This window comes from Kryptolebias marmoratus, linkage group LG13, assembly GCF_001649575.2.
Source record: "Kryptolebias marmoratus isolate JLee-2015 linkage group LG13, ASM164957v2, whole genome shotgun sequence".
Classification (NCBI taxonomy): Eukaryota; Metazoa; Chordata; class Actinopteri; order Cyprinodontiformes; family Rivulidae; genus Kryptolebias; species Kryptolebias marmoratus.
Window position 1 is genome coordinate 26,568,822 of NC_051442.1, and position 21,697 is coordinate 26,590,518.

Sequence of the window (21,697 nt, forward strand, 5' to 3'; positions counted from 1 at the left end):
TTAACCTTTATCATAATTATGATGATTCTTGGTTATGTTAGGCCAGCAGAGAAGGCCTTGCTGGCCCTGACGGCCCACCACTGATCATTGATATATATCATTATCGTGATATAAAATAGTCCATATCGTGATATGATTTTTTCCATGTCGCCCTGCACTAGTGTGATTGTTGACTCAGCATTCAGTTGAAATAAGTTAGGTTTCCACCTACACAAATGAGTGTGTACATTATCAGATCTGACAACTAAGGGATATTTGTATATATTGTAGGCATATTTGTACTTTAATAACTGTAATATGTATGTATTTGGAGGTTAAAGAATTCATACAAAAGTATTGGCTGAACATACAGTAAGTGAGAAAGCAGTACTGTGTTGCCTCAGAGCAAAAGTTATCTACTTTAAATTTCAGCATTTTGGACTTTCATGAGCAGACATTGTCCAGTCTCTGTATCCATGTGGGTTTTCTCAAAAAAAAAAAGAAAAAGAAAATCTCAGTTATGTTTGGTTTGTTGCTTATTTTAAATTGACCGCATGTTTAAACATGATGTTTCTAATGGGTATCATTTTGTAGAAGAGAAATACAGTACATTTTTGTCACTATTAGAGCAGAACTGTATATTTGAGACACAAGCAAAATGTTCAAAATTGTACCAACTTTAAGGGGATAATGTTTGTACACTACTTTGAGAACTGTTATAGATGTACATCCAGTGATTAATTTCTCAAAGGCACCCACACAGACACAGTCAAAAAACCCTGTGTTCCTCCATTTGCAATAACAAGCATATTTACCTAATCAGAGTTGTGTACTTTTGTTTCTGTCTTTTAATTTTAAGCCTGCAATAAAACAGAAGGAATCACAAAGAGGTTCTCCTATATTTGGCTGAAATTGGCAGACACTGAGACATTCAATAGGGGGTCCTCCATTCAGGCCTATACTCGGTTTTAGACTAAGATCATCTTGGTCTACAACAGCCATTTTTATGTTTTCTAAGATCACTTTGCTTCGGCAACTATCTTGAATGGAGTTGACTCCAGGAGTTAATAAGTTTTAGATGTACATCAAATAGTTACTTTGAAAGTTTCATTAAAAACTGTTCAGTGGTTCATGAGATAAATAAAATGAAACAAAGAGATTTATTTGTTTACATTTTATTTTATGAAAAACTAAATGCTAAAATTGAATTTCAAAAATAAAATTAACTGAGAAACTGTTGATTTGGATTTTTATGAGATAATTAGTGGTTGAAATTAACCAGTTAATCAAAAAAATTACTCAAACAATGAATCAAAAAACAACAACAACAAAAAAAAAAAATAGCCATTACTGTCATCGCTAGTTTTTATCAACATACAAGTGCTGGTCTCAGTTTTTAGCTATTGTTTTTGCCAAAGAAATATTTTTAGCTATAAGCTACTGTTTTCCAAATTTTAGCTATTAGCCTGGTTTTTCTTATATTAGCCTGTAGGTTAGGTTTTTCATTGCTTATCTGATTCTTTAGATTTTGTTTTACTTATTTTTGCCTGTAGCTTTTTTTTTTTTTTTTTTTTTAGCCTTAGCCTTAATTTTCCTTTGGTTTACTTTAACTTCTGTTCTAGACATTTTAACTTTAAAATTTCCGTTTCAGCTTCTTCAACAAATTTCAGTACTCAGCAATCCCACTGTATTCTGTGAAAATGCAGTGCACCTAGTTTCATGACTGCATGTTGTCATTTATCATTTTGATTATGATGAAATGAATATTTTGCCAATAGGGTTACTAATTCAAATTAATAAATTCCAAAACATTTTGCTGAGCAATTAAACAACTGTAGGCTGGACCAATACCTGAAGAAAAGGCTAAAGGCTTTTCTTGCAGAAAATGGATAAGTTGGGTGTATTACAGTGTGTTTGGATTTGAATTTTACATTCATGTACAAACTTATTCATATATACAAATGCATTTATATGGTCTGGATTTTTCAGTTGTCACACTACTGTATGACCTTCACACAACCTGTTAAATTAAAAAAAAAAAAAAATCCAAAAGGTTCTATTCATGTTGCGTGAATGGCACCAGACACTCCTGAGACATTTGTGCAACAAAATTCTGAACTGATGGAGAATTTTGTTTGTGAGACATTTGTGCAGCATTCTTGCAATTTGCACAAATGTGTTATTAGTACATTTTCGGTAAGACTGCAACTGAAAATTTGCATATTTTAAGTCTTCAACAGTCACAGCCAAGCAGGATTCTGCCTTTACCAACAGGTCAGCTGGAGCTTGTGTACAGAAAAGTCAAACTTGACTTAACTTGTGACATTCAACCATGAAACTTACTTTTAACATTCAGATACATAGACTTGCTGACATCTGCTCCAACATCGTTGCTGACTCTACAAAGGTAGAAACCACTGTCTTCTTCCAGCACATGCTTGATGAGCAGCGAGCCATTCACCAAAACCTCAATCCGAAAGCCTGAGTTCAGGGCGATGGGTTTGAACTGAGGGACCCCAGCACCTGACAGAGAAAACAAATGCAATTAATTTTTTTTGTAAAGCACATTTAAAACAACCTGAGTTGACCAAAGTGCTCTATGAATTCCAAAATTACAGCTATGAAAAAGATTTCAATAAAAACATAATCAAAATAAAACAAAAGACATTAAAATACAAAACCAAGTGAAAATACTAAATTATGTAAATAAAAGATTACATATAAACCCAAGGCATTAATTGTAATTAATTCTGTGTGAATGCTGATTTAGCATTCACACGTTCTCCTGTTATTTATTTTTTTCATTTATCTAACTACTTCTGCATACTTTATGCCAGTTTAGCCATTCAAACACCAAAACATTTAGCTTATTCATGAGATTTGTGCTATGACTATTAGTTTTACAACTTTTAAACTTTTTAAAATAATTAACTTTTTGAATTGTTAACTTTATTTACAAAAAAATTGCTATAGATTGTTGAGAAAACCAAGTTTTTAGTATTCACTCCTTTCAGAGGAATCTCACCTGACCGCTTAGTTTCTCTCACTGGATCTTTTAATATTGCAGAAAAGACGAACACACAAAACAAGTTTAATTACCAATCATACATTTATTTAAACATTCAGCTGAATGGAGACAACAACTCATCAACAAGAAGAAACAGCAATTTGTTCCCAGTTGTGTCTGAAGTAATAACCCCTTCCACTACTTTTTATACTATAAACTGCGCCCAAGACTATTTTTTTATTTTTGTACACAATCAGCTGCAGCAGCTTATCATATCATGATGCCCTGGAGCCTTCAGACTCCTTCAACCCACTTACACAACTGTTCTTCATGATTATTCTAACATAAGCTAAGCATATCCTCATTTCAGCAATCAAATAATTTTAGCGATATCGAAGTTTGTTTACATTTTATTGTTGGCTAAGCGTAACCTAATTTTAACAATCAAATCATTCTAGCAATACCAAAGTTTATTTATATTTCATCATTTACTAAGTGTAACCTCATTTTTTAGCAATCAAAGTATCAAAGTTTGATTATATTTTACAGTTTGAACTGCATTACTGTTTAGCGTTTATACAAGCTTTAACTGTTTGCACCTTTGTAAGATCCCTTTGAATAAAACATGTTATAAAGCTGTAATGAGTTTAACAAAACTGAGAAATGAGCACAAACCATACTTTACAAGATATGTTGAGATCTCTTTAGTTCCTTCAAAAACATTGTTCTCTTTAAAATCTGCTTCTGCCTTTTGCCTTTGCCTTTTAATGACACTTTTACGTTTTAGCTATTGTTCTGCTACTTTTAGCTTCTAGATAGCATTTTGCTACTTTTAGCTAGTATTTTACTACTTTTTGTTTGTGTTTTGGCATTTTTAGATTTTAGCTTGTGTTCTACTTGTTTTAGCCTTATCAACTCAGTTTCAGATTCTTCAGCAAAGTCATTCATCCTTAGCACTCACACTGCATTTTCACAGAAAATGCAATTTCTCTAATAATCATCTGTTTTTAATGCACTCTTTGTTCTGACCAGGATTTCAGGGGTGCTGTTAGTTTGGGCTGAAAGTGGGAGGGATGAAAGGGTGCATGGGAGGGGGTGTGTCCCCTAAACCTGACATGCATCGCTTTAGAGCATTGGTCTGTTACCAACTTGACCCATACTATTTTTGTAGAATCCCTTATTTAAATAATTCATAGTCTGTAAAATCTGCACTTTCTGGTTTTCTCAACTTGCATTCTGTTTTCAGAGAAATTTAGTTTTTAGGTCGATTTCAGAGAAATGTCTCATTGTTTGGAAGCTGAAGTAATGAAGTAATAAAGTGTCTAACGGGCTAACAAACTACTAGCATGATTCATTTCATTCAGTGATTAATGAGATATTTTTCTAACAGAAAATCACAGTTGACTCTAATAGTAAATGTTAGCGTTTTAAAAACAGATCTTATGTGATCTACTAGGACTTGGAGTATATGTTGGGGGTGATTCTCAGCAACCACCACAGCAAATTATATCTCAATATATGTATCCTTGGTTGAGTTATTCCCATTTCCATGTTGGCTAAGGTCATTTGATGTGGTGGCGATCTTGAGCTGGATTGACTCCAAAAGTTAATCGGTCGTAGATGCACATCTAATTATTTCTTTCTGAGAGTTTTAAAAAAATCTGTTCATGGTTCATGAAATATTTTACTAACTCTATAGAGAAACACACACTAACAAGGACAGGAACAATACATTATCACCTATCTGCCTTTGGCAGCAGACAATTAAAAGTAAAGGTTTTAAGTCAATACAATGTTTTTGGTTTTCAAAAACAACCATAAAACAAGAATGTGATCATTTAGTTTTTTGAGGTACAAATAAATGTGTTATACCCCTTGACTAACCCTCAGATGAGAAGTTGTGCTTTATAGCTGTGTGTAAGGTGTGTGTTTACCTTTGGAGTACTCCCACTGGATGGTAGGTACAGGATAACCTTCAGCTGAGCAGTTCAGTATCACAGCCTTTCCATAGATTGCATCTTGGTCTTTGGGCTGCACCACAAATTTGGGAGGAACTGCAAGGAAAGAAGCTTTCAGATAGAGCTTTCAGAGCTTTACATATAGAAATTGAGACATTCAAAACATAAATGATACTTTATTGTGTGAATGCTGACATTCACACTATTGGTTTCCTGTTTTTTTTTTCCCTACATTTTTGCAATTTACTTAGGCACGCTTTATGCTATTTTAGCCATTCATAAATCAAAATGTTCAGCTGATTCAGGACACGAGTGTTATTAAATATTTTTCACTTAGAAAAACATTGAGATCTCTTCAATTTCATCAAAACATTGTTCATTTTGAAATCTGCTTCAGCAAACTTGTTCTATTTTTGTCTTTGTATGCCACTTTAAGTTACTATTCTTTCAATCTAAGCTTTTAGCTAACCTTTTGTTACTGTAATGTAGCTTTTTGTCATATTCATCTTGGCTACACTTCTGATACTTTTACCTTTTAGCCTTTTGCTAGATTTTTAATAATTTACTAGACTTTTACAGCTTTTAGCTTTTGTTGCTATTAGCTAGTGTTTTACTACTTTTAGCTTTTAGCTAGCCTTTTTCTAATTTTAGCTCATAGCTAGTATTTTGCTCCTTTAGCTTTTTCCGATGTTCTGCTTTTGTTGCTTTACCAGCTCAATTTAAGTTTTTTTTTTTTAGCAAAGTCATTTGACACTCAGCATTTCTACTGTATTTTTTATTTTTTACAGAAAATACAATATTTTTAGTTTTTACCTAATTTTTTTCATCATATTAAGGAATTAATTTCCCCTTCATCTCTCTGTTACCTTTGTAAAGCCTCTCTTAATTATTAACCCCCTCCTCACCTCGGACAATAAGCTGACTCTGGTGCTCTACAGCAGCAGCTTGGTTGCGTGCAATGCAGGTATAGTTGCCATTGTGGGCCAGCGTGAGGTTGGAGATACGCAGAGAGCTGGTAAAGTCTATGTTGTCTATGGTGACACCCAGACTGGCTGGGATTGGTCGGCCATCCTTCTGCCAGGTGATGAAGACAGGTTGGTCACCAGACATGACCACACATGGTATGAAGACTCGTTGCCCAATGGAAAACCGGGGAAACTCAAATGGGTGGATAGTAGGTGGAACTGTGAAGGAGACATGGAATTTTTTTTGTATAGGCATTAATAACATCTTTAATTGAAATTTTATTTTCAGAAAATGTTGCTTACATTTAGCTCTTTATCACTTTATTTTTATGTCAAAACATGCAATGATTTAGCAGAAATGCAGAATCACAGAAGAAATATTTTACAAGCTCCCCCCACGCGAACTGGCTCATAACAACATGCACACAACATTCACTCTCTCTTTTGCTCTCCAGGGACACTGTAGCCATCGTGAGAACTAGATGCTTTGAAAATTAATGATTTAAAATACTATTGGAATAAGCAGCACTTCAGCGCTTATTTAATTCTGAACAAAATAGGCATAATAGGCTCCTGGGGATTCCCTCTCGGCAGCTGTGGAATGCTAAGCAGCTGAGAGGCAAATTAGCCGAGGCGGAATAACGACGTAGCTTTGACTAAGCTGTGTGATTTCCCCCTTGCACACTCGTTAGTTTGTCAAGAGCCACCAGAAAGAGAGAGAGAGAGAGGAACAGGCTGGGTTTGCCCGACTGGTGTTTCATATTATGTGGCGTCATCAGTGAAAAAGAGCAATCTGAGGTCATCATCATCTGGCTCTGCATATTCAGATGAGCTGCAGCTAAACTGGCTAGGATGATGGAAATGCTGCGATGAGTGTTTTAGCATGTTTTATGATGATGTATTTTACTCACAGGTCGTTGTACAAATATCCATCAGCTTATTATATGTGTAGATGCTTTAGAGCATCTTCTAAATGTGATGTGAATACAAGATACACATGATACACAGTCAGTGTACAAAGTGATAAAGGGACAGCCACACAGAACAAGATTAATGATGGGGTCTTTGGAACTGTAATCAGTAAATATTAGAATGACCTAGTGTCTAGGCACATCCTAAATAAACAGCCTTATTTGCTGATGTGACACCAGACATTGATAATAATCTTGATGCAGAGCCAATTAAAGGCCTAGCAGTCCTGGAAAGAATGTATATCGCCGGTTATGTTGAGAATTTAGTTGCTGCCAGTTTAGTCAAAACTCAAAACGAACATTTGCAATCTCATGCAAAATCGTGAGATTGCTAAATTTGAAGTATGTGTTGTGAAAGATTCTCAGCTACCACCACACCAATACAACAATATCTGTAAAACTGACTAAGTTACAATAATTGCTGTGTTGGCTAATATTAATTAGCTGTGGCAGACATCTTGAATTTAATGGATTCTCAAAGGCAATCAGTTGTAGAGGAACATGCAGTTATTACTTTCTGAAAATTTTATTAAAATTCATTAAGTTCATGAAATACTTTGCTAACAGACAAACAGAACTGACTCCAACAGTTAATGCTAAATTTTTAAGCAAAAATTTAATGCTAAGAGTTGCACTTAGACTGTGTGTTATGAATTACCCTCAGCTACAACCACACCAAATCTTAGTACAATATGTGTAAAACTGAATACAAATCTGGTCATTTATGTGTTTTCTGAACTCAACTGATTAAGTGACTAACTTTTGGAGCCAATCTAATTCAAGCTGATCACTTGTATTTGTATATGTTATGAATATTTCCTGAAGGTTTCTTTAAAATGTCTTTTGTGGTTTGTGGGATATTTTGAAAATAGTTAATGGCAAATTTTAAACAACAATGTTCTACAACAGTGCTCAAAATATATGATTGGGATCAGTCTCAGCTACTACCACATCAAATTTTAGGTAATTGTTTGTAAAACTGACTAGGTCATAGCTATTGTGTTTTTTAAGGTCAATCTGCTTTGCTGGCCTTCTTGAAATGGATTGACCCTAAAAGTTAATCAGTTGAAGATGCACATCTAATGGTTACTTTCTGCAAATTTCATTTATTTGTTTTCCGTTAGTTCATGAGATATTTTGCTAACACAGAGACACAGACCAACCCCNCCTTCCCCCCCTCCCCCGCACACACACACTCACACAAACAGTCATGGGCAAAAGCCTTATTGTTTGCCTTTCTGAAGTGGATGATGATAGTTACAATCTGTTGCAACAGTTTATATTCCAGTAATTTTCAAACTATTTGCCCATGCTGATAATCCTACGGTGGCCCTGAAGTGCAAACCACAACAACAATAATAAAGCACACAAACAAAAAACGAAGCACACAAACAAAAAACGAAACACACAAACAAAAAACAGAAATGCAATTACATTAACAAACCGGAAGAGGTAGGTCCCAGTGGGACACCTGAGAAATCGCTGATTGGACGACACCACTTTTGAACCGGGCTTTTGCTCTTTAAATGTTTTGGTAGGCGGGAAGACAGTCACAGCACCATGCTTTGCCCAAACTGTGGAAAAGAGCTGGTTGAGCAGTCACTGAACCCTTGCAGTAGTTGTGGCAAGAGGCTTCAAGAAATGATTACCGATAACATTCATATTTTCAACAAACGCGCTAAAACCAGAAAAACTTCCGGTTCAAATGTGGTGTTGTCCAATCAGCGATTTCTCAGGTCTCCCACTGAGACCTACCTTTTCTGGTTTGTTAATGTAATTGTGTTTCTGTTTTTTGTTTGTGTCCTTCATTAATGTTGTTGCGTTTCTGTTTTTTGTTTGTGTGCTTCACTTTTTGTTTGTGTGCTTCATTAGTGTTGTTGTGGTATGCACTTCAGGGCCACCGTATAATCCAGCAAAGTTATATTTTATATAAATGAGAACAGATCAGAACTATTGGGTTCAAACCTTTCACTGTAACATAGACGCTCTGATGAGTGGATAGTTGGGGCTGAACCAACACGTTACATGTGTATTCGCCTTCATCCACATCCTTCTGCACATCAAACAGTTTCAGGGTGCCGTTGTTCTCGAAGGCCCGCTGCCGATGGTTGTATGGCAGCAAATTGGAGTCCTTGTACCACTTGATGGAATAGTAGGGGTAGCCGATGACACGGCAATGGATGTACATGTCCCGCCCAGCAATGGCAGTGAGGTTTTTCATTGGTCTGATGCTGGCAGGCCCTTGAGGATATATCAGAGAGACAACTCTCTTAACATGATTTTGAGGTGATGGTGGGCGGAAAGACAGCTGTGCTGTGTTGTGTGTGTTTTTAAGATACTATAAACTTTTCATGCCTTTGTTCATTCTGAAAGCATAAACATAATAATGACTTGTTGAGGAGTTTCAGAATGCCTGATTAAGTTTTCATGAAAACATTTAAAGAAAAACTAACTGCAAAAGAAAGTCCCTCTTCCTCTTTCATATTAAATTAGCATTTCTTTGATTTTTTGGTCGAAAAAAACAATGTCAGCTGTGTGTAGGTTAGTACATTTTTTAGCCCTGATCCACATTCCTTACCAGTTGTAGGGGGTAATGCATCGTAAAGTTGTTTGCCAACTGTCAATAAACACCACCAGAAAAAGAAGTGGAAGAAGAAGGCATGTGGAGGTATTTCAAAGTGTACAAAAGTGACAAAAGTAAACCAGATTGCAATTTGTACTCAGTAAATTTATCAAAATTAAGGACAAAATCCAGTAATCTCAATACAAGCTATTTGATAAACAATTAAAAAACCAACAATGCTGCATTCAAGGAGTTTGCTATTAGCAAATGGCAGCCTGCTGTGTGACACACACCCTCTCCAGCTAGAGGTTAATGAGGCCCTTTTGGCACAGTGGAGTGTGGATGATGCTATGGCAGTCAGATGGGAAAAAGTTGGACATTTTAAAGATATTGCCTTTGCCTACTCTCATCTTAAAGATCTTAAGGAGCCAATTAAAAGACTCTTACAGGAGGTGGAGAGCCATCTGAACAGCACTTCCATAATGTTGCAGTTTCTCACTGAGCAGAAGATACCCCTGGAAATGTACAGATCTGACCATGAACTTTCCCACAATCTTAATGCTCACCAATGAGTACTTAGGAAAAGACTGTTGCTGTTCTGGTTCTGTTTGAGGAGGTAACACAAAAAGTAAGGTCTTCTGGTTTTTCAAAGTAATTGCAATGAGAGTAATGGCATTTATTAGTAGCTGTATTTGTACTCAGTATCACCAAGTACTCAAATATGTACAAATAAGTTTGTACTTGTGCTTTAAAAAATGTGATATCTGTAAATTCCTATACTACAATGATGGATAGGGAGGGGATCCACACTTTTTCTTTATGTCAAATGAAACTTTTGGTTCCTCTGACAGGTAGAGTTGATGCTTTCTCACTCATTTATGAGGCTATTTAATGCTAATTAGATATTGCAAGCCTTTACGCAAACTTCATAGGGAAAAACAACTGTGAAATAATAAAACCAAATAATCATAAGATTTTCACCAGTTTTGTAAGAGAACAGACTACATAACTCCCCCTCTGGCGCTGACAGTTGCACAAAGCTCCATAGTATACTTTCAACACATGCTTATCTTACTTTAGTATTTGATTTAGCATAATTATGGATGTAACGATGTGAAAAACAATCATTACACTTTCCCTGCAATTGTATCTGTGGTCTGTCTTCATCAGTTGGCTGCATTTGACATCCATGACTAGAGGATCATCTTATTTACCATATGAATAAACATGATAAAATTAAACCAATCAGACCATAAAAACTAGTGTGCACTATCAGCAATAGAGAAATAATAATGATCTCACACCCAGCACAGAATGCCTAAAGCTAGATATGCCTCCGTGTTACTGCTGCATGACAACAGCACTCCAGTTTAACACGATGCTGCAGATAGCACTCAGGACTCCAGTGAAACGACAGTGCTAAGAATAATGATACATTCCATTTAAATCTAAATTTGTTAGCACTTTATAATAACTACACCTTATTTAGCCTTATTTAATCATTAATAAATGATTAATTAACCTTGAAAACATCAATAAGTAAGACTAGATACAGTGCTATACAAATGCAAGCCTTTTACCATGTATTATTAGTTAGAGAATGCTTGAATTGACTATAGACTTATCCTGCAGTGCATTAGTAATTAAGGCAGTTGCTAGTAGTTAGTTAAGTCTTTTTGTGAACCCTTCTAAATTGAAGACTATTTATGTTTTATTAAGTATTTGTTAATGTACACAAAGCACACAAGTTCCTTTTCACTTGTGGAAATCAGACCAAAATCAGTCAAAATCAAGCCAGGAGACATGGAATACAAAACATATTGTTATGTATTGACATTTTCACCTCTGAAAAGTTTAAGTTGTGTACTTTAAATAGAGCAAAATATTTGTACACAAAAGAAAGGTATCAGTGTAGATTAATTATAAATCTCTAAAATGCTAAACACTTGCTGTATTCAACACAATCATGTTCTATTACTTTAATTAGAAAGGAAGCCTTACATTCCTTATGTAGTCCTGCCCCTGGATCCTCTTTAATTGCAAAGGCATTGTTGGCCATAAAAAGTTTTCACCATCACCTTCTTCTTTTCTAAAAAAAAAGGGTGTGATCGAGTCGTTACTTCATGAATAATCGGTGGGACAGTCGACTGTGTTGTTGTCAGGTTTTTGCAACTGTTGGTTGTGTGAGGAGAAATCTGTGTGCTAAATATGTCTAAGGCCAGTTGAAAAGTTCTGTGGAAAAAAAAAAAAAAAGCAACAACAAATCGGGTGCCAGTAAAGAGATGGAAACACAGGAAGACCTGGTGGACGGTGCAACAAGCAGGAAATCAAAAGCAGGACTCAATCACAGCTTTTTTTGATACATTTTCTTGTTGCTGTTGTTGTTGCTAGCGAGAGTCCGCAGAACTTTTCGACTGGTCTTAAGCATATTTAGAACAAGATTTTGTCCTCACACAGGCAACAGTTGCAAAAACATGACAAGAACAAAGTTGACTGTCCCGTCGATTGTTGAAAGTAATAGAACATGATTGTGTTGATTTTGGTCTGATTTCCGCAGGTGAAAATGAACTTGTGTGTTTTGTCTACATTAACGAATACTTAACAAAGCATAAATAGTCTTCACTTTAGAAGGGTTCACAAAAAGACTTAACTACTAGCAACTGCCTTGATTATTAATGCACTGCAGGATAAGTATATAGTGAATTCAAACATTCTCTAACCATTAATACATGTCTAACACATGGTGTGAAAGTACATTTATATGACAATTTACATGCATATACACACAGTATATAGAATACTTAATTCATGCGTTATTAAGCATGAATAAAATATGTTGGAGTATGTTGGTTTTGGAAGTAATTAGCCTTCACGGGTAAACATTAATAGATGTGTTAATTTATAGCGTATTAAGTATGAATCATGTATAATTACTGACGTTTTCAAGGTTAATTAATCATTTATTAATGATCAAATAAGGCTAAATAAGGTGTCGTTTTTATAAAGTGCGACCCTAAATTTTCTAAGTTCTAAGCTGATAAAATAGACTGTAATGGCCCCTAAACATCAGAATTCTGACTTTAAAAGTTGGATGTTTCTCACCAATCTCAACCTCAACTTTCAAAATGGCTGTATAACGCTTAAATAGTGACTATAGCTTCTGTGATAAACTGCTTTTTTCAATTTCTAAGTTGTGTCTCAGTAAATCAGTCACTTGTTAATATATCATGTCTATGAGTCAATGTGCAGCTACAGTGTGCATAAAACACAGAGAAATACATTATTACCTTCTTGCACTGCTGACAGTAGTTAACCTGGTCAGTGGTTTTCCAATTAACAACTGTAATACAGGAATGTTTGTGTGACATAATTCCTGAATCCAAATTATGAATTCCAAGCTAAATGGATGCAGCATAAATCAACTGAATAGTATTCTCATATAAAGCTCAGTGAGCATTTGATAGGTAGGGTTAGGGTGTGAAACAGGTTTGAACTTACATTAGTGTTTGAACAAGTTCACATTATTTTGGTAAAAAAAACATGAGGGCTTCAAAAATAGAAGGAAAAAAGAGATAAATTCAAAGACGAAAACCTCAGTTGTCTTAACAAACTTAGTCAGGCATTCCTTTAACCTCTGCACCCTAAATGCCTTTAACCCTCCCATAGCCTTTGGGTCTAATGGACCCGAAGTTACAAGGGCTTCTCTTCCTCTTTTCTGTTACGAGGGCTTCAGGAGGGTCAAGGTAGCTATTTTATAAAAAAAAATAAAAATAAAAAAAAAATAACAACATCAAAACAGAATATTTCAAGACATGTAGATGTGTATATGTGATGGTGTGCTGGAAGAGTTGATTTGACAAGCACCTCTTACGTTTATTCGCGCCTGGTAGGAAACTGTCCCGGCTGAGTTGTTGCAGATGCACCGGTACACCCCTCCATCAGGGACCTGGGTCTGAGTGATGTTGAGGTGGCTAACCACATGGCCTTCAGCATTTGTGTAGTAGGAAACTCGGTGCCGACTATCCCGTATCACAGGTTCATCATCCAGAGTCCATGTTACCCGAGGCTCTGGTGTGCCCTTCACCGTGCACGAGAGAGACACAAACTCATTGACGTTGTAGACCTTCTCGCTGAATGATGCCAGAATCTTGGGGGTGCCATCTGGAAAACAAAATACAGATCATCCATAATAAGTTTTTCACTAGTCTATCTCATAACAGTTGATTAAAAATCCATGTCTAAAGTTTTTGTGGCAAGAATTTTCTGATTTTCAGTCTGACCTTTCACTGAAACACATAAAGTATGTCTGCTAAATAAAAAACTTTGTAAAGGTTGTATTTATTTCTCTCTCTGCTCCTGGTGTAAGGCGGACATGTTTCTTTTCTGTCTGTCTCTCTGTCTCCTTGTCTCCTGCCCCCCCCGCCTCTCTGCCCTACTCTCTTTTCGGAACCTCTCTTTTGCATATTCTCCAAAATTTATAAACTATGGATCTGGTCAGCTGGTCTCAAAACGCAATTGATCAAATTTTATCGACAAGAAGTTTGGGCAAGGGAGAGCCCGCCTGCCCAGATGGTACATCATTCGCTGGATACAGAATGGATTCCTGGAGAAAATGGAATATTGTTTATCTGTCAATTTTTGTCAGTGGAAGACGTGGAAGATCTTTTCATATTTGGGTTTTTGATAACAGGATTTCTGCTGTTTGGATTAGGCAGTTACCTAACTTATCGTCAAATTTGTTTGATGGGTTCGGCGTTCGACACTCTGACTGTGTGGTTACGGGAGCTCAATCGCAAGTTGGATGCGATCCTTTTACAGGACTGCAGACTAAATTGCGGTTCCGGTACTCAGGAATGATATGGATTACGTCTTGGAGAAAGTTGCTCGCTCGAATCAGGTGGAACGGACCTAGAATTTGGCTGTTTGGATTTGCCATTGAGAAGTATCAGCAAGACTTTCAAGGCAGATGGAAAATATAATGTCTGCCTGACCCAAAACAATTATTGTTATGTGAATTTGGCTTCCTTCACTGGCCTTGGCTGGCTAGCTTCAATTTCTCCCAGGAGTTTATGTAAACAAGATGCTCTGCCCCATCCTTTGCCTAAGCACATCTGTGGATCTGCTCTGGGCTGGCTGATAACATTCTATCATTATCAAAGACAATGGCCTTTGTGACGTGATTCATGGACTTCTCCACAAACACACACACACACTCACAACACGCACCACACTGCCTTCCACTGCCTCTACACACACACACACTTTCCACTGTCCCTGCCTCATCTCTGTCATGCCACTCCCTCTCTCCCCTCTTTCACTGCCTTAGTCTAGTTATCTTAGTAATTCTTATGTTGGCTGTTAGCGGGCCTTTTTGGTACTATTAAATAGACTCTTGTACCTTTAGTTTAGCATTATCATGTTTCAGTTTATGTTACCTTATTTAGCCTTCCTGTGTATTTAGTTTGGTTTAGTTTATCTTAGCTCATATTTTAGATATTGTTAGATTGTTAGATTCCTAATTGTTGTTTAGTTCAGCTTTAACTTTATCATGATTTCATTTAGATTATTTTAGCTACTATTTTGACTGTCTTAGCTCATGTTTAAATATGTTTAGTTTCATGATTTTATTTAGATTATTTTATAGTTCATCTAGATTATACATGATTGATGTTTTTACTTCTGTATCTTTATATTTGATTATGATGTTTTTATCTGTATTTGATTATGTACCTGATTGTTGTTTCTGTGTTGTAAAGCACTGTGGGTCGCCTTGTTGTGGAAAAGTGCTATATAAATAAATTTCATTTCACTTCACTTAACAGGGCTACAACTGTTGGAAACTACTGTAGTTGGTAACTCAAATTGCAAAAATTGCAAGAAAACAGACAAATATTTTGTTGCAGTCTCACTGAATTCTAAATGTTTGCAACTAGTGAGCCATGAGACCATGTTTTGAATGGTCAGTGTTTGAAAATCACAGGTTGCAAAACAATATTCTAGGCAGCACACATTTTTTTATTGCCCACTTTCGCCTACATCTTACCCACCTCAGCCCGCTTTGTACCCACCTTGGCAGCTGCCCTCACGTTTATGAATTATTTTACTAAAGTACACTTATAAAATGAAGACTGGCATATTTGAGCCAATTTTTAAAATAATTATTATTTATCTTTGGCAAGGTTTGACCTAGACATTTAGGACTGTCGCCATGGCTGTTTTCTGTCAAAGAAGAGCTCCCATGCAGGTGTCAAAATACAGTTCCTAGCACTCTTGAGACATGTTAGACACCCACAACAAATTGGGATGGGTTTCAGACACCTGCAACGGCTCTGCAACTAGTTTGAGAGAAAATTTGTTGTAGAGTTTGTTCCACAGGTTCAAAATTTGTATGACAAGACTGCAAGTCTCTGCAACTCAGACAAGAAAATTGAGAGTCCCTGTCAACATTTCAAGAATTTTTAGAATCCTCATAAATGCCATTCACCAAATAGTTTGCAGCAGTTGCAGCCCAGTGAGATACTACTTTAAAGTAGATAAATGCACCTCCTCTTTCTGTCTTTGTAAACCTACTGATTATCAATATTTACTATATATTGGTGAAATCTAAAGAGTATAGAAGCCTCCTTTAAACGATGTGATAAGCACCTAAACTTAAAAAAAAGTAAATATGTAAGACCACTGCCTTGACAGGTTAGATTCACATGTGCATACAGAAATGCACTGGTAGATCATACATGCCTAGTCATTTATTGAGCACTGAATGATGCATGCTCCCACCCACATATTCCTCACAGTGAGTTCTAACCTTCAAGTATGACTTGAACAAAGTCCTGGGCAGACATCTTGCCATGTCTGGCAAAGCACTGATAGGCCCCTCCGTCGCTTTTGGCCATACCAGCCATGACCAGGTTTTCTCTGTTTTGGCCCGTCATTCGCACACTGTTACTGGGGTAGATGAGCTCTCCGTTGCGATACCAGGATAGTTGGTACTCCTCAGAGCCTGTTACACTGCAGGTCAGTGAAACCTGGCTTCCCACGCTGCCCTTCACCTTCCGTGGACTTACTGTCACCTTCAGGAGTTCTGTTTGTTGGGGAGGAAGATGTTGGTATCAGATTTGAATAAAATAGTAAAATTTTACAATATTTTTTGTAATATTGTAAATACTACAAAATACTAAAAAATAAATGCCAATGTATTGGTACTATATAAGTGCTTAGATTGTTACATGAAGTACCTTAAATATTTAAAGCTAAGCTAAATTGTTGCTATGAAGCTTCACCCTGTTCAGATTTTTCCGGTTCTGAAAAGCTTGAGTTATTGTAAAAAAATGTAACTATAAAGATAATGCAATAATTTGCAAATTTCATGAACCTATATTTTTTCCACAATAGAAGATAATAAACTTAATACATTATTTAAATAAAAAAAAAACTCAACCATTTGAAAAGAAAAAAGTACATCATAATTCTTTTTTGTGGCAACACATCTCAAAAAAGATGAAACAGGTTCATGTTTCCCACTGTGAAGCCTCCCCTCTTTTTACAACAGTCTGTAAATGTCTAGGAACTGAGCAGTTGCTGGAGTTTTTGGAGGGGAATGTTGTTCCATTCTTGTCTGATGTAGGATTTTAGCTGTCCATCAGTCCTGGGTTTTCTTTCCTGAATACATACACCGAACTGCTCAGTTTGTATTTGAGTGTTTTGTCCTTAGAATGGACCAGCCTCTGTCTGAGAGACCTCTTAGGTTTGAAATTCACCGGGATGTAGTGTTTGAAGAATAATCCTCCTGAGATTCTTCCCCTTAAGGATAGAACACTCAAACATAAACTAAAGGGTGTGGTGTGTGCAGTTCAGTTCAGAGAAGAATGTTCAGACCTCTACACTGGAGAAACTAAACAACTTTTCCACAGGTGCATGGCTCAACATAGCTTTTCAGGACCAGGCTCAACTGTGCACCCAAACCTCAAGGATAAGGTGCACTCTTTTCAGGAACAAAACTTTCATATTTTGGACAGAGAAAACAGATTATTTGAAAGGAAGGTAAAGGAAGCCATTTATGTCAAACAAGAAAAAAAAACGTTAAACAAAGGAGGTTTCACATTTCAGCTTTCTAAACCCTACATTGGAGCATTAGGCCTGATACCCAATCATTTTCACTTTAATTCACACATTAATGCGTGTGACCAAAAAATCTGTATAACCCAGGCAAATAGAGACCCCAACGACCCTCAGATGGGAATGCAGTAGGAATAATCTTCATAAACAGAGTTTCACATGTGGTTTAAAGCTTGGAACTGTTTTTCTTTTGTTTTGTTTTTTGTTTTGGATTTGTGTTGCTGCCATAAAATTCAACATTACTATTTTTTTAAAGTACAATTTCATTGTTTAAACATCTGATATGTTTACTTATTCCCACTGTGAAAACAAAACAAAACATGGGTTTATGACAATTGCAATAATTGTATTTTTTTATTTACATTTTACACAATGTCCCCACTTTTTCTGAATTGAGGTTTATTATTCTGCTGATAAAACTCCTCAAAGTAAATAGGCCCACATCAATGAGCACTGACCTTTAACCAGGAGCCTGCCAACCACCTCAGCATTGCCATAACCATTCCACACTTCACACACGTATGTCCCTGTGTCACTGGACTGGGCTCTTTCTATCAGAAGACCAGTCACACTCTGTCTGAAGCGTGTGTCTGGCTCCAGTGGCCGGTTGTCCTTTAGCCAGCGGTATTTGGGTGCGGGGTGGCCAGAGGACTTGCAGGGCAGCTCTACTCTATGAGATGCCATCACTTCACGACGCTCAAAGCTGTCCAGGATGTGGGGTGCTGAGTTGATTGGATCTGAAGGAGCAAAGTGATAGAGTGTAGATTTTAAGAGTGTGGAAATCTTTATTTCATTTTGAGTTTAAATATAACTGAAATCATTCTTTGCACCCTGAGAGGATTTGTGAAGAAACCAGAAGTCCTGCAACAATAACAGACACAGTGGGCAAAAGAAGAAAAATCTAATCCATCTATTATCTGCCGCTTATACAAGAGTTGGGTTGTAGATGCAGCAGCTTGAGCAGGGAGGCCCAGACGGCTGTTTTCACAACCACCTCTTCCATCTGGAGGATTCCAAGCCATTCTCAGGTCAACCAACAGAAATCTATGTTTTAGGCCAGAAGTTGATCGGAAAAAAGTTACACAATTATTTCCAAGCCAACATACTCAATGTTTATTCATGCTTAATAACTCATGAATCAACTATTCTATATACTGTGTATATGTATGTAAATGCTCATATAAATGTACTTTCTCACCATGTGTTAGACATGTATTAATGATTGTGGAATGTTTGAATTGACTATAGACTTATCCTGCATTGTATTAATAATTAAGAGAGTTGCTAGTATTTTGTTAAGTCTTTTTGTGAACCATTCTAAAGTGAAGACTATTTCTGCTTTATAAAGTATTTGTTAGGGTAGAAAAAATCCAGAAGGGCTACAAATTCCTTGTCACCTGTTGAAATCAAACCAAAATCAGTCAAAATCATGTTCCATTACTTTAATTTGAAAGGAAGCAGTTTTTCAGAAGACTGGTAAAGATTCTCAGTCATCCAGGACATGGAACATCTAAAAATGTTAAAAACAAAAACAACTGGACTTCTATTCTATTCAGTTTTCCAGAAGCCTCATAATATTTAAGTAGTTGCTCTGCCTCTGGATCCTATTTTAGTGCAAAGGCATTGTTGGCCATAAAAAGTATTCATCGTCACCTTCTTTTTCTTCAAAAAAAAAAAAAAGCCGAGCTTAAATCCTGCTTACGTTATGTCATCAACAATCGACAGGACAGTCATACTCGTACTAGCAACAACAAATCTGGTGCCAGTGAGGAGAAGGAACCACATGAAGACATGGTAAATGGTGAAACAAGCAGGAAATCAAAAGCAGGACTTAATCGTGGCTTTTTTTAAAATAAACTTTTTATGGCTTTTGTTATGTTTTGATTCATTTTTTCATTTACATATATACACACAGTAGTTAATTGCTGTATAGTTAATACACCAATAGTTAAATCATGAGTTATTACACATAAATAAACACTGAGTATGTTGGTTTTGGAAGTAATTAGCCTTTATGGGTAAAGCATTAATTCATGTGTTAATAACTGTGTTAATTCATGGCTTAGTAAGTATGAATCATTCTTAATTATTGATGTTTTCAAGGTTAATTATTCATTTATTAATGATTAAAATAATACTTAATTAAATAAGGTGTAGTTATTATAAAGTGCTATTAAGTTTCCAAAAATTTTACATTTCAAACAGTTCACAAGTTAGTGGGTGAAATCATCAACTGCCAGTAAAACATTTCTTGAAAAAAAAAATCTTCCAAAAACATAAACTGTGTTTGTGTAAAAGCTGTAAAATAGTCATGTGAAGTCCATCATTTTGTGAGCCGTTTAAACTTTGAATGAGGATTTGACTGTAACGTATGTCTGAGTTATCAAGCTCCAAACAGGAATGGGTGTTCTCAATCATTTTGCCAAAATTCTTTCATTATGTATGTAAAATTTTTCACAATGCAGTTTTTTGTGAGTTTCATCAACACCATACAAACACTGCTACCAAAAGCCATCAAGATCCATGTTTTGTATAGGTTTTTCTAAATCTATGGGGGGAGTAGTGAATTAAAAATCATGGTGGAAATTGACCAAAAAAGGATGATAAGTAAAAAGTGTTATTTCGTACTTATTCACTGGCATCCTTTAAAACTAATACTGGCTGAAACTTTAACACAAATGTTTTTCACTGTGTCAACAAGAAATTTCAAACAGTGGGACCTTACCTGAAACAATGAGACGGGCACTATTGCTTTGTCGGGTCTCTCCTGTGTACCGATGTCGTGTCATACACCTGTAGTTGTACAGCCCATCTTCCATTTGCACATCCAGGATATACAGGGCTCCCGTGGATGTAATTAGAAACCGTGACACTGGAAACAAACACATCAGGAAAAAAACAATATTACAGCCACTGTACATCACTGTTGACATTATAAAATCAGTCTGTAAAATTTAAGGTCTATCATGCCCTGATGGAGTGCATATTGCCTGCTGCCTTCCATGCTAGAGTTTTAGATCATCTTATGTTAAGAACATATGGAGTTGTAGCCATCAAACTTTGAAAATAACATTATGCACAATCTCATGCTATACCTCAAGTTGTCACACTCAGAGTAAGTTGCGAATGACTCTCAGCTACAACCACATCAAATTTTAGTTCTCTGTTATTTGTCACAGTTCACTGCTCCCGTCACGCCCCTTTGCTCACAGTCCACAGTGTGGACTAGTGTTTTTTCCACAGCCTCATGCCACGCCTCCGTTTCCATGCCACCATAATCACAGCTATTAGGTCCACCTGCCACAGCCAGTATTTAAGCTCATAACCCACAGTCACACATTGCCAGATTATTGAAAGGTTCACCCCGAGTAAATGTCCAGCGTTCATTCACAGCCCTTGTTTTCCTTGATCACGGACCATTGCCTGCTTCTCGACCATTCTCTCCTGCCTGCTCCTTGTTGGACTTTGTCTTGGACTCAGCCTACTGTTAACTGACCTCGCTTCCCCCTTTTGGAGTTTGCCTTCTGGATTGCCCTCATCTGGTTTTGGCTGCTCTCTACTGAACACCCGACTCTGACCTCTCGCCTGATTCCTGACTACCCCTCTTGCCTGACCCCGAAGGACTTGGTAAAACCCCACTATCATCTTCAGAAAGACCTACCTCATCCAGGGTCACCTAATCCTTCCATTAGCATTTTAGCTACAATAAACATCTTAAACCTTTGCCTCTTTCTGCGAGTTCTGAATCCTTCACAACCAAGCTTTGTCAGTTATTATGTTATCTGTTTAAAATCAGTTTGCTTCAGATGTTATACACTCCTGATCAAAATCTTAAGACCAGTCAAAAAATTGCAAGAATTTGCATTTTGCACTATTGGATCTTAAGAAGGTTCTAAGTAGAGCTTCACAATGTTAAAGGAAAAAATCAGTGCAAGAGACAAGAACTTTTGAGCAAACTGCATTTACACTCAAACATGATTTTTTCAGCTGATCAATAGTTTAAGACCATAGTCTTTAAAAGCCAAAAGCTGTGCAAAAATCTGGATTCCATGTCATTTTCTGTCAAGTCTTTACACTGTCAAGACCTCCTGATGGCAAAAGCAAAAAAGCTCACTGACTTTGAACGTGGTAGGATTGTT

General features: G+C 36.5%; 1 protein-coding gene across 3 annotated transcripts in view; it reads right to left on the reverse strand.

The window, feature by feature from the left end:
- Positions 1–21,697, reverse strand: part of dscama (Down syndrome cell adhesion molecule a) — a 189,155-nt gene that overhangs the window by 45,964 nt on the left and 121,494 nt on the right. For 2 of the 3 annotated variants that reach the window (XM_017436414.3, XM_017436415.3), the window contains exons 4-11: positions 20,284–20,430; positions 18,017–18,295; positions 16,249–16,524; positions 13,308–13,604; positions 8,846–9,121; positions 5,850–6,128; positions 4,921–5,040; positions 2,323–2,502 (exon numbers count right to left, since the gene is read on the reverse strand). In XM_017436414.3, coding sequence (XP_017291903.1) covers positions 2,323–2,502; positions 4,921–5,040; positions 5,850–6,128; positions 8,846–9,121; positions 13,308–13,604; positions 16,249–16,524; positions 18,017–18,295; positions 20,284–20,430 — 1,854 coding nt within the window. Of the gene's footprint in view, positions 1–2,322; positions 2,503–4,920; positions 5,041–5,849; positions 6,129–8,845; positions 9,122–13,307; positions 13,605–16,248; positions 16,525–18,016; positions 18,296–20,283; positions 20,431–21,697 lie in introns of those variants that run through there. The other variant, XM_037979091.1, reaches the window with a different exon arrangement.